Source organism: Octopus bimaculoides, chromosome 3 (genome assembly GCF_001194135.2).
Source record: "Octopus bimaculoides isolate UCB-OBI-ISO-001 chromosome 3, ASM119413v2, whole genome shotgun sequence".
NCBI lineage: Eukaryota > Metazoa > Mollusca > Cephalopoda > Octopoda > Octopodidae > Octopus > Octopus bimaculoides.
In genome coordinates, this window is record NC_068983.1 from 99,594,932 (window position 1) to 99,608,302 (window position 13,371).

The window sequence follows — 13,371 nt, forward strand, 5'->3', positions numbered from 1 at the left end:
AACATGGCCGCTTTCGTGCAGGTGACATGTAAAAGCACCCACTACACTCTCTAAGTGGTTGGCGTTAGGAAGGGCATCCAGCTGTAGAAACTCTGCCAAATTAGATTGGAGCCTGGTGTTGCCATCCGGTTTCACCAGTCCTCAGTCAAATCGTCCAACCCATGCTAGCATGGAAAGCGGACGTTAAACGATGATGATGATGATGATGATGATGATGATAGTGGTGAACAATGAAAATGAGTGTTCAATTCAGCATTTGGTGGATGAAAACTCTTTATTTGTGGATTTACAATCCTACCATTGATTTCAGGCAAAAACATCACAATTATCAAGTGTTCTACTTAAAAATGGATAGCCTTATTCAAAATAGGATGAATTCCAAACATTTTAAAGTGGAATGCCTAGTAATTGCAATGTTTTCCTGTGAAACCAATGGTAGCATTGTAAATCCATGTGTGTGTGTGTGTGTCTGTCTGTATGTGTGCACATGTGCACATTACTGTCTCCTTGTCTTGACATTACATGATAGTTGTAAACAAGTAGTCAGCATCATACACATAGTGCCCTTCATTTCCCATCTTCTGTGAAAATGTTTGGCTATGGGGAAATATTACCTAATTTGGGAACAAGAGAGGGTTGGTGGCAGGAAAGGCACTGAACTGTAGCTGTAGAAAATCTGTCTTGACGAATTTTGTCCAATCCATACAAGCATATATTGATGATGATGAACAGATTTTTTTTTTTTTCCTGATGGCACATAGGAAATTCAGGTTGGCTTTTTAAATTTATACTACACCTATAATGTATAGCACTGAATTATGCTAAATATTGATACCATCAAGGATCTAACTGAGAATTGCAAACTGAAAATTCGGCTTAAATTGTTCTGGAAAGAGAATTCAGTTTTCTGGTGAGCTCTATTAATGTGATAAAAATAACTGATTGAGAGGGTCCTTGTAAAGGCTAGTTAAAAATAAAATTTTTATAATAATAATAATATCTTACAGAATGTAAAACAGTCTCAGAGCAAAACATTTTAAAAAACTTTCCACTATTTATTATGCCTTTTAATGATTTTACACTTTTTTTAGTGAATGTACATTTCTCAGAGTAACAGTGATTAGATCAGGATCCAAATTTAAACGGAGTGGATTGCAAGATAAAAATTATCACAGCTAGATGACTTTCCTAATTACAACCATTTAAACAGTCACCAATTTTTCAGTCAGTATATACATTACAATGATTTGAACTTGAAGATATATTAACCTAAATAAAAGGTAATGAAAAAGTACAGAATTAAGAACGTTGCAAAATAAATAAATAAATATTTTAACTGAAGATTCAAATTAATATAATACATACGCATCAGGTCCATCCCAAGTCCAAGTTATAGTATCCTGAAAATATCATTTTGCAAAAACTTTAATATTGCTTATAAAAAAATTCATTTTTGCAAATATAAGAACAATATATAGTTAATGACTTTGTAGTTAGAGAGTATGAGTAAATATAAAAGTACTGAAGAAAGGATAAATACCTAATTTAATATCAAATTAATTTAGTTTCTTCAGACACTGATCTTTCAGTCTTTGATTCATACTATATTTTACCTCTTACTTGCTTCTTAATAGTTATGTTGAGGTTTGCCTAACATCATTAATTAAGTTATCCACATAAGATGTTGGCTCCAGCATAAAGTATTATTTAGTGATCAACTTCAATTAATGCTGACTGTATTAGAGGTATGCTTAACCTCTTAACATTTAAACTGGCCATATCCTGCTCAAATATTCTACCTGCTTTATGTTCAAGCCAGCTAGGTCCTGCCTCTCACACCTACCCAACAATGTTTTTCTAAAGATAAACTGTCACATCATCAAAATCTTGAAGCTACAAAATAATGAATGATTAATTCAAAACAATGTCCATAAATAAGGATTACATTTGAAAAAGTAATCTGAATGCTAAAGGGTTAAACATATAAATAAGATTTAACCATAAAATACAAAGGTTATAATTAATGACAAGCACGACTACCACTACCATTTTATGCAATCAGAATATTTTACATTGGAATGCTATAAATTACTTACCAATTTATTAGGGTAACGAACGCATACAGGCTGAACAGGGACACCAGGATAAAAAGCACCTGTACATATACAGACACAAATAATAATCATTACGATTATGATAATGACTATAATTTTCTTGTACATAAACAATATCTTAAAGTAAAAGGATAATGCTTTTACTTTTTAAAATATTACTATATAGATTATTCCCCTTATGAGATAAAAACCATATTTATTCAGATATAATATGCACTCATATATAATGCATAGCCCTAATTATGGACAATGAAATCCTGGAAAACATTTATCTCTATGTTTCCACTGAATTTTCCTTTGTGTCATTTAAGGTTATCAGCAGAGATTGCAGTCGGCAAGTCCTATTACAATTCATTATTAAAAGAATTATTCAGTCAGATTTATTTTAATTAGTGAATAAAATGCTGAAGGAAATCATACCACCTTGTTTCCAACTAAAACACTTTATGCATTCAACATGAAATTAAAAAGCAAATTCAAACTTTACAGGTATAAGCTGCAAAATTAATGCCCTAGAAATCAATTACATTTTGATCACATTTACTTTTCAGTTTGTGCAGTTGTGTTAGGAGGAGAGGGTGTTTTAAACATGAATATGTGTTTATTACAAAGTTGTGAGTTTCAATTATGACATTTAAATGAACATTGTGCAGAAATAGAAAGTGAAAGCAATCTTGATGTAAATGAAAATGGGAATTGGGTAGCTGGTTGTTATTTTGGATGTTCTAAGTCAATATCCAACTCTAGTATAAATGCAAATCCAAGCTCCATTCCATTCTTTAGGCAAAAAAGTCAAACAGGAAAATCTGCTACATTTCCTAAGTTTGAAAAGGTGGTGATGATGTGAGTGAAGGAATGCAGAAAGGCCAATATTAGAGTTAGCACAACTAATATACACCTTAAGGAATAATGTCTGACAACTTCAGGACTACTGTTGAGTGGACTCAGTGTTTTACAGAGACATGAGCTGTCAATTTATTGATAGACTCACACAGTACAAAAGTACAAGCTACAAGAGTTACAGGAAACTAAGAAGTATGATCTGTAACAGATTGAAAATGCAGATCAGACACTGCTGGCCTACGATATGCCTTATCTATAAACAATAACTATTTTATGACCCTTGAAGTTAACTATTAACCACTGGTAATGACCCTTGAAATTAACTATCAACCACTACTTAATTTCAAGTATCAGAAAATAAGTTACAATTTACAGTGATACTAGTTGTTGCTGGCAATGGAAAAATAGCTGCTGGTACATATTGTCTTTAAGAAAATGACTTAGTCTGATGAGACACTTACAAAAGAAAAAGGTGTGGTTTGTTGCAGAGATAACAAGTGGTTAGTTTAAAACCAATGTATTCAGACAGCATGTTGAAAATGCCATCTTCTTGGTGCTTGATACATTTAGATACCATTAAGAGTAGAATGTAAAACAGCTGTAATCCATGGAGACAAATCTTGCCATTATTTTTGGTGGAATAACTACTCATCTATAACCACTAAGTGTCGGTCAGTATTAACAAGCTGTTCAAGTAGTATGCTCATATCAAGTGAAACCAGTGGTTGGCAGAGGAGTACAAGTTCATCATTCCAACAGGTTGCATTCACCAACTAGAGCTTTCCTTTTGCATACATGGATAATGAAAACCAGGCAGAACTTTGAAACCATCCTAGTGAGCATTATTTACATTATTTACATTTGACGGATATTTGTCATCTTGTTTGTTGTTAACACGTTTCGGCTGATATACTCTCCAGCCTTCATCAGGTGTCTTGGGGAAATTTCGAACCTGGGTTCTCATTCCTAAGGTATTTTTCAATGTTATTATTATTATTGTTATTATTATTACTATTATTACTACCTGAAATCGAACTTGGAATCTTGGAGTTAGTAGCCCGCGCTCTTAACCACTATGCTATATGCCCGTGGGCAATTATGGAGTGAATTTTAGGGCTTATAAATCTAATACTTTCCTGTCCTTCCTTAATACCGGTTCCCATATGCTATTCATATCTGCATTCGGTCTGCTTAGGAGGTTGTTGTGTCCTAGCATATGTGCTGCTTCTTTTAGTTTTCGTATTTTCCAGTGGTGTTCTCTGTCTATTATTTTAACTTCATCACACAGGGATGACATCAGGACAGTATTCAAGAGTAATACAACACTTCGCAAATATCTCCTTCAGGTAAAACCAGCACTAGAAGAGAATATGACCAAAAACTGCATGTACTCCATCCCATGCAGCTGTGGTAGGTTATACAAAGGCAAAACATGCCGCCCCCTCAAAATAAAGGTAGAGGAACATCGCAGAGCTGTGACATGAGGAGATATTGAAAAATTGGGTACAGCTGATCGTGTATGGAAAAATGGAGACCACCTCCCCCTGTGGAATGAAGTTAAAATAATAGACAAAGAACACCACTGAAAAATATGAAAACTAAAAGAAGCAGCACAAATGCTAGGACACAACAACCTCCTAAGCAGACCAAGTGCAGATATGAATAGCATATGGGAACCGGTATTAAGAAAGGATAGGAAAATATTAGATTTATAATCCCTAAGAAAACACTCCATAATTGCCCATGGACATATGGCTTAGTGGTTAAGAGCGCGGGCTACTAACCCCAAGATTCCAAGTTCAATTCCAGGCCGTGACCTCAACAACAACAATAATAATAATAATAATAACAACATCGAAAGAATGAGAACCCAGGTTTAAAATTTCACCAAGACACCTGATGAAGGCCGGAGTGTATATCAGCCGAAATGTTGTGTTAACAACAAACAAAATAAGGACAAATATCCACCAAATGTAAATAATGTACATAATTTCTCATCTCTTAAATATAGAACCATTCTAGTGAGGTCTTTCAAAGAAAGCTGCATCACAAATGCTCAGAATAGCAGTGAAAGGGACATTCTTTTTGAGGAACAAGTTGAAGACTCAGTAAATGATGACAACATCAACATAACTAAGATATATATTACACTGACAACATAGACAATGAGGTCTTGGAGTCTGTCTTCACCACAGAAAATAGTGAATTAAATATCCATGGTTTCAGAGGTGAATCACCAGTTTTTGAAATATGAACTGTTAAATTTCTAAGCTATGCACACAAACTGAAAGTAAATGTCCTAAGTTTTAACTGAATTTAGCAAATGGAAAATCTGACTGAAACTGACAATAATGAACTGTGCTTAATTTTGTAGCATTACATCACTGTTTTGTTATTTGTGCATTGATGAAGTTCACATTCTATTAAAACATTTTAAACCACTCTAATATTTTGTTACTGGTTTATTGCAAATCTGTGGAGGCGCAATGGCCCAGTAGTTAGAGCAGCGGACTAGCGGTCATAAGATTGTGGTTTCTATTCCCAGACCGGGCGTTGTGAGTGTTTATTGAGCGAAAACACCTAAAGCTCCACGAGGCTCCGGCAGGGGATGGTGGCGAACCCTGCTGTAATCTTTCACCACAACTTTCTCTCACTCTTTCTTCCTGTTTCTGTTGTGCCTGTAATTCAAAGGGTCAGCCTTGTCACACTGTGTCACGCTGAATATCCCCAAGAACTACGTTAAGAGTACATGTGTCTGTGGAGTGCTCAGCCACTTGCACGTTAATTTCATGAGCAGACTGTTCCGTTGATCGGATCAACTGGAACCCTCGATGTCGTAAGCGGCGGAGTGCCAACAACAATTGCAAATCTAATATTATGGGACATAAATTGTGTTGACACTAACAATGCTAACAACAGCATCTATTTAGTGTACCAAATTACACACAACTTTGTATGAATTTCTGTCTAGATAACAGCAGTGTATTAATAGCAATATCAATTTTTATTGTTATATTTGGGATGGTCATTTTTGTATTTTTTGCCAAATAACAATTTTATTTTCTGATTACTTTATATTAAAATATGAACAAATTTTTTCAAGTACAGATGTGTAGCCAGCAAGGTGAGAATTAACAATGAATTTAGTGTCAAATTTAGCATGTTCACAGGATCCCATTAGGGCTCAGTTCTTAGGCCCTCCTGCTTATTATAGCCTCCCAGTCCATAACAGAAAAATTTGAGATCAACTGTTCAAATGAATTCCTAGTTCATAAAACTAGATCTGTAGATTTATGAACAAAATTCCTGGCAAGAATCAAAAAGCCTCAAAGTAAACTCAGCAAAAGCTAAAGTTTTAGTAAGAAGGCGGAACCCTGCTACCCTCAGTGGATTGGTCATGCTTGATAAGCAGGAAATGAGTAGGTAGAAATTCCATGCTATGTACTCAGAAAAACTATGGACACACGAGAGATACAGCTGACAAAGAAAGTAGACTTAGAATGCAGCAGATGCACAAAGAAAGTCAGTAGTGAGTAGATGTGAAATAGATTCTTTCAAATACCCAAATGACTCCCTAGTAATAAATTGGTAGCTTCTTGTGGCCTAGAAAATATAATTAGAAGTGAAAGTGGATGTTCTGAATGCATAATTGCCAAAGTAAGAACAGGGTGGAAATATTTAGAGAGCTATTATCATTACTGGTTACAAAGGGATTCTCTCCCTCTCAGTGAAGAGCAATATTGTATGATGCTATATGGTGAGCAAGACATGGGCTTTGAATGCAGTGGATTTGCTAAAGACTAGAAAGAAATGATGCAAGTATGATACCATGGATGTGTGTATGAGCAATGAAATAGAAGTGAGCTGAGAGAAAAGATGGATATAAAAAGGAATCAAATGTAGTGCGCAAAAGAGACGACTACTGGTAGAGGTATGTATGTGGAGGAAGTCAGTTATGTAAAGAAGTGCTAAGGAGTCAAAGTGGATAGAACATGTGGAAGGAAGAGACCTATAGGACATGGGATGAATTAGTGAAGACTGATCTTAAGAGGCTGAATTTCAAGGAGATGGTGAATACCTACAATGGCTGACAACACATAGTGCTAGAAAAGAGCTACTCACTTGTGCAAGCATGGCATAACAGACATTGAACAGTTCCTAGACTAGTTCTATTGTGCATCAATAGATGGCAGCATACAGTTGCATATGCAGTGAGAGCTAGCAGTGACCTTCATGAGGCAGTGTGCCAAGTGACATCGTTATGTTTACTGTGGAAATTTGTGTTTTTGTAATCGCATGTATGCTGAAGTCTTATTTTTGTCATGGACAGGAAGTTGGAACAAAGAGCCAACGTGAAATCTTGTGTTAAACTTGGGAAGTCTTCTACAGAGACATTGAGCATGCTTTGACAAGCTTACGTTGATGAGGCAATGGGTCATATGCAAAGTTTCAAGTGGCACGAGTTCTTCAAAAGCAGAACATCCCTGGAAGATGATGTGCTATCTGGAAGACCTGCCACAAGCAGCACCCGCAAAAATGTGGAGAAAATTCATCAGTTTGTGTATGAGGATCATTGGAGGACAATCAACAACATTGCTGATGTTGTTGGTCTTTTGTATGGGTGTGTGCAGGCAATCCTACTGTCTGGATTGAACATGCAGTGTGTCTCTGCCAAGTTTGTCCCCCACCTGCTGACCACTGAGCAGAAAAAACATTGCATCAAAGTCTTTCAAGATCTCCGTCAGTGTGCCACTGATGACCCATCCTTCATGTCAAGGATGATCACCAGTGATGAGGATTGGGTCTACAGGTATGACCCTGAGATAAAGCAGCAGCTGTCACAATAGAAGATGCCTTCACCTCTGCAACCGTAGTTCAATCAAGAGTATGCTTCTCATTTTTTTCAACATCTGCGGTATTATGCATCTAAAATTCATCCCCCAGAGCCATACTGTCAATCAAGGGTCCTACTGTGATGTTTTGAAGCATTTGAGGGAGGACATTTGGTGAAAGTGACTGGATCTGTGGAGCGTGAAGAATTAGACTCTTCATGATGACAGAGCACCCTGTCACTGAGTTCTCCTCACTCGTGAATTTCTTGTCCAAAACAACATGATATTGCTTCTGCACCCACCCTAGTCACCAGATTAAATCTGCGGACTTCTATCTCTTCCCCCAAATAACAATGCAGCTCAAAGGTTGCTGTTGTCAATATCCAGAGCAAGTCACAGAAAAATGACTTCCAAGCCAGATTCCAAAAGTGATAGGAATGCTAGGACTAGTGTATTGCTGTGGAAAGTAACTATTTCAAAGGAGATGATGTTAAAACTTGGGTAAATAAGTTATTTTCTATTAAACATAACTAGTCCGGGAACTTTTTGATACCACGTATCAAAAAGTTCCTGTTAAATTGCCATTTACTCTCTCATCTTTGTTACCCTCTCATTTGTCATTCTCTTTCCATACTGCCTGTGTAATGAGATAGTACACTGCATCTATTCATAATCAATCTCCACATACCACCACCTTTATCACACTACTTTCTCCAATCACAACACCTGTGTAATGAGAGATGGTTTCAGATCTCTCCATATTTTGCTTCTTCCATTGCACTGGTTCTCCACCATCATTCTTATTCCCCCAATACACTACTCACACTTTTATTTAATTCAGTCCCTTTACCAATAAGTTACATGTAGCTGCTATCTCTCTTCTGTAACAACTTCCTGTATTACTTTCTCAGTCCTATCACTGCGTTTTCCCCCATCATACTGGGACGATTCTTTAATGGGTAACAAGACAACTTACTAATACTGGTATCGCAATAAAATGCATCCAGTACACTGTGTGAAATGGTTAGTATTAAGAAGGACATCCAATTATAGAAACTATGCCAAATATGAAGTGTACGAATAAGATGTGGCTCCATGGTTATCTAAGAGGTCAGTAAGAGTTCTAAATAAGAACTAAACATAAAAAGGATGATGATGATCATGATCATGATCATCATAGTTTAGGTACACACTAGTTAATATGACCTCTGATAAGAGTGGCTGTGTTTGGTGACTATTCTTTGTGAATATCATGCACTATATATCAAAATTTGCACTAAAAGGGTAAAATTTACACCTTTAATACATACTTGTAAAACATTTAGCTTATATAATAAAAAAAACATCTGTCATCCATTCCCCAACCTAAAGCTTGGGGAACTGATGTTACTCCTGGTCAAACCATCCCAAGAAAGTCAAGTACTTGGCCATGAAAAAATGGGATAACAATTAATTCTTGTGTGTAATGCACACTCCAAATTTTAAGCTTTAAAAATCTGGAAAAAAAGTGTGTACAGACTAAAGTGAACAGATTCTGTCAATATGCCTAAGAGTCTGATCCAATGTTTTTCTAGATTAATTATAGTTAACCATTCAGTAGAATCATAATTTAACTGATATAAAATAATTGAAAGATAATGAGAATATTATAATACTATACTGCAATGTGACAATAAATGATTACTAAAACAAAAGTGTTAATGAGTATGTAATTAAAAGGATTGGTTTCAATAATATAAAGCTACTAATAATATTTCATAACCTCACCTGGCTTAAACCCTATCAAACAAGATCTGTTGGTGCATGTCCCTTCAGGAAAAATAACAATTTGTGGCCATGCTCCTTTTGAATGAGCTCTCTTGTTGATTTCTTTGATTGTATTAAGTCGGGAATTAGGGTCTTCTCGAGATACAAATACTGGCTGAGTGAACTGGATCAGTTCTGAAAATTTCAAATAGTACACATAGAAGCTAATCTATTTCACACACACTCACACACACACACACACACACACACACACACATACATATATATATATATCAAAAAAATAGAAAACAATATAATATTGAACATAATTCAAAAGTAAAACTTGTTTTAATACCTTGTCCTGTATGATATTACATTAAAGCAGAATACTCATTACAGAAAAGAGCTCATGCTAAATCAGTTAGTTTAATATGTCTGCACTGTTCCTAAATTAACATCAGAAACTACACCATGAAAAAGTTAGCAGTTGCTAAGATATGCTGAACAAATCACCTTCTCATTCATTGTGAGAGACAGAGAAATAGAGATAGAAAGAACTGAAAGCAAAGTTAAGAAACAAGACTAGAATTTCAAAAGCCACAAACTCAAAGCACAGTATTTAACTTTTACTGTTTGCCTCAAACAGCTTATGTCAGAATGGATATTTCTATATAAGATACCCATTTATAAAAATTAATGTTGGTTAAATTTTCCTTGTCCCATATGTGAGGCTGGATAGGACAGGAATTTTGATCCTTTGGGAACCAAAATGTTTTATGCACGTAACTTAGTAGCATAGGCTAAATAAAGTTTATAAATAATCTATAATTACAAGTACATTAATAGAGTCTTTTTTTTTAAAAAAAAAAAAAGGCTTAAGCTGACCTAACATTAACTCTTCAAAGATTCCTCTAGTGACTAACAGAACAATATGAAAAAAGCTAAAGAGAAATTGATGTCTCTTTATAATAGATTAGCCTTTCTTACAAGAAAATAAAAGGAGTCTTTGATTAATAGATGGAAAAAAAAAAAACAGCTCTAGCTGACCTAACATCAACTCTTCAATGATTACTCTTGTGACAAACAGGACTATAACCAAACAAAAAGAGAATGGATTATCTCAAACTGATGCCTGTCTATAGCAGATTAACCTAAATCTTTATAAAATATTGAGAACAAAGAATAGTAACTGAGATCTCAAAGCAACGATAGCAGGCAACATTAATATCATGCTAAAAAAAATTCTTCTGACTCTCAAATCCGTTAAATTCACTTTAACACAGATATTAATATAAATCAAAACTTTAATAGATCATATTGTATTTCAATTTGGATTAACTAAGAAAAATTGTAAATCAAACATTTGCATATAGATTAAACCATTTTTTAACAGCTTGATCATCTTGTTACAAACTGCTCTACTGCATTAGCTTGGAAAACTAATCCAAGAAATGTGCTGTACTTACAAGATAGAAAATATGTGACTAGGTTTGAATTTTGCAATCAAGATTGTAACTTATAACCATTGTGTCCTCTTTTATTATTACATACCAGTACTTTTAAGACTGATTTAACTATTAACTTATTTTCTATGTCAGTCAGTAGTTAACCCACACTACAAAATATGGAGTGCATAGACCAATCAAATATGATTGAATCCATAATTAGGACAACCACTAATTTCTTTTCATCTTATGATTTTAAAAAAACTTCCTAAATATTGAAACCATACTATAGGAAAACACTAATATCAACAAGCATACTCACAGAGAGAATACAGTAATGCGTACATATACATACACACACAAAGATTTATGTTGCCTCCATGGTAGAGTGAACTACTGTTGCTTAGGTAATGATGTTGCTGTTACTTGTTTTGGGTTTCCTTTACATTTGAATATCTCCGTTGTAGATAGACTTAGAGATCAAATGCAAGGAATATTAAAATTGTGAGAGTGGAACAAGATACTAGATTATGACGAAAAAAATGGACATGGCAGAGAAAGTCCATGAAAAAGCAGGTGTGTAATCTGTTGTAAGCTATCCTAAGAACTAGCTGTTTATATTGTCAGAAAAATTGGTCATCTATATAGCCATAGACTCCAGACAACCAACTGATGAATAAAGTTCATTAAAATACAAGTATTTGTGAAAATAGGAAACACTCATTAAAAACATATAAAATATTTGCAGAAATTAAATGCTGTAATTAAATTCATTAATTAAAATGTAATAAATGTAATTTATTTTAAAATATTTTCTAATCAGTTGGCATATTATATCATATCACCAGCATTATAATAACCACTGTCAATATGTAAAGAAGTACCCAACCTATATTAATGAGCAAATTAAAAAAGATATTAGACTTATGAAAAGGCTAGTATGACGATAGTGATAATTACATCAACAAACACTAACAAAAGGAAAACAAAAATCTAGTTGCTGAACATATTTGATGTAATATAAATTAAATTCCAAATAGAATAAAATTCTCTTTCATGAAATTTAATAATTATATTCAACTTAAATATTTCTATTCTATTCAAACTATTGTTTAAATTCTAAACAAGAAGACATTTACAAAAATATATATTCAGTCATATTAGTTTCTGATAAAAATGAAAGAGTAACAAAAAAAATATCAGAATAAAATGCAAAGCGGCATAAATTATATTTAATCACAGCAAGATGTATAAAAGACAACAATAAAATAATTGTGTACAAACTGAATAAATCAAACTTTACCATTGTTTGAGTACGGCTAACATTAAAACAAACAGAAATTGAATCTGTAAACAGTTAAACATAATTAGAGTTTTTGCAGTTCTTCAATACCAAACATAAACATTGAATTGTTTTTACAGCAACGTTTCTATTGATATTAAACATATAAGCACCAATTATAGATGGAAAAGAACAACAGGATTACAGCCTGTCTGTTGCTCTTTTGTCTCAAATTGGTTCTTATAAGATCTGATATCATTTACATTCAATTGCTTAACAGTTACTTCATAAAGTTTCTATCATTCTTGAAATTTCCTAAGAATAAAAAGGAAAAACAATAACCTGAATTTTAACTCAAATATGTATGTCACTTTCCTCTGATACTTTTTAAATTAAATGTAAAATGTGAAACAACTGAGGTAAGTAACTAGTTTTTATAACGATAGTTAAAACAATTCCAGAACCAAGTAATGGCAAACCATCAGATATTTTGGATTAAAGAACTGACAGGAAAAAATACAGGTAAAAATGTATACAGAAATTACACAAACATACATGTGTGTATGTGTATACACAAAATACTACAAAGATTTTAAATATAAATTATACATAAGATGTTTATGAAAACACTTTAAGACAAGAACAAGAACAGACCCCACTGTCCCAGGGGCCGAAGCATGTATGTGGCATATGTTGGGAGACCTTCTTACCAATTACACTAAGAGAATTCTGTCAATTCTCACTGTTGAATTAACGTCAATAATCTTCTTTGTGGAATAAGCAAACAGCACTATCATATCTCTAACATATAAAGGGTATCTGATGCAACTCTCATACATGGGATACTTTTCTCACTATTTTTTTCATTATTTTATCTTAGACTGTGCTGATAAACATCCTATTCTTTTTCACTTTACTTGATTCAATAATTGGACTCTGGCCATGCTGGGGTACTGCTTTGATGGGTTTTGTCAATCAAAGCCAGATATTTATTTGTATAAACAAACAGACACTGGTTGCAAAGCAGTGACAAACAAACATCCATGCAGGTTGTATATATTCCACCACTGTATGTTTGTATGTATGTTTGTATGTATATATATATATAT

The 13,371-nt window shown here is 34.0% G+C and overlaps 1 protein-coding gene across 2 annotated transcripts in view; it reads right to left on the reverse strand.

The window, feature by feature from the left end:
* Positions 1–13,371, reverse strand: part of LOC106881720 (lysophosphatidylcholine acyltransferase 1) — a 95,729-nt gene that overhangs the window by 16,932 nt on the left and 65,426 nt on the right. For both annotated transcript variants that reach the window (XM_052966351.1, XM_052966352.1), the window contains exons 4-6: positions 9,557–9,730; positions 2,097–2,155; positions 1,366–1,400 (exon numbers count right to left, since the gene is read on the reverse strand). In XM_052966351.1, coding sequence (XP_052822311.1) covers positions 1,366–1,400; positions 2,097–2,155; positions 9,557–9,730 — 268 coding nt within the window. The remainder of the gene's footprint in view (positions 1–1,365; positions 1,401–2,096; positions 2,156–9,556; positions 9,731–13,371) is intronic.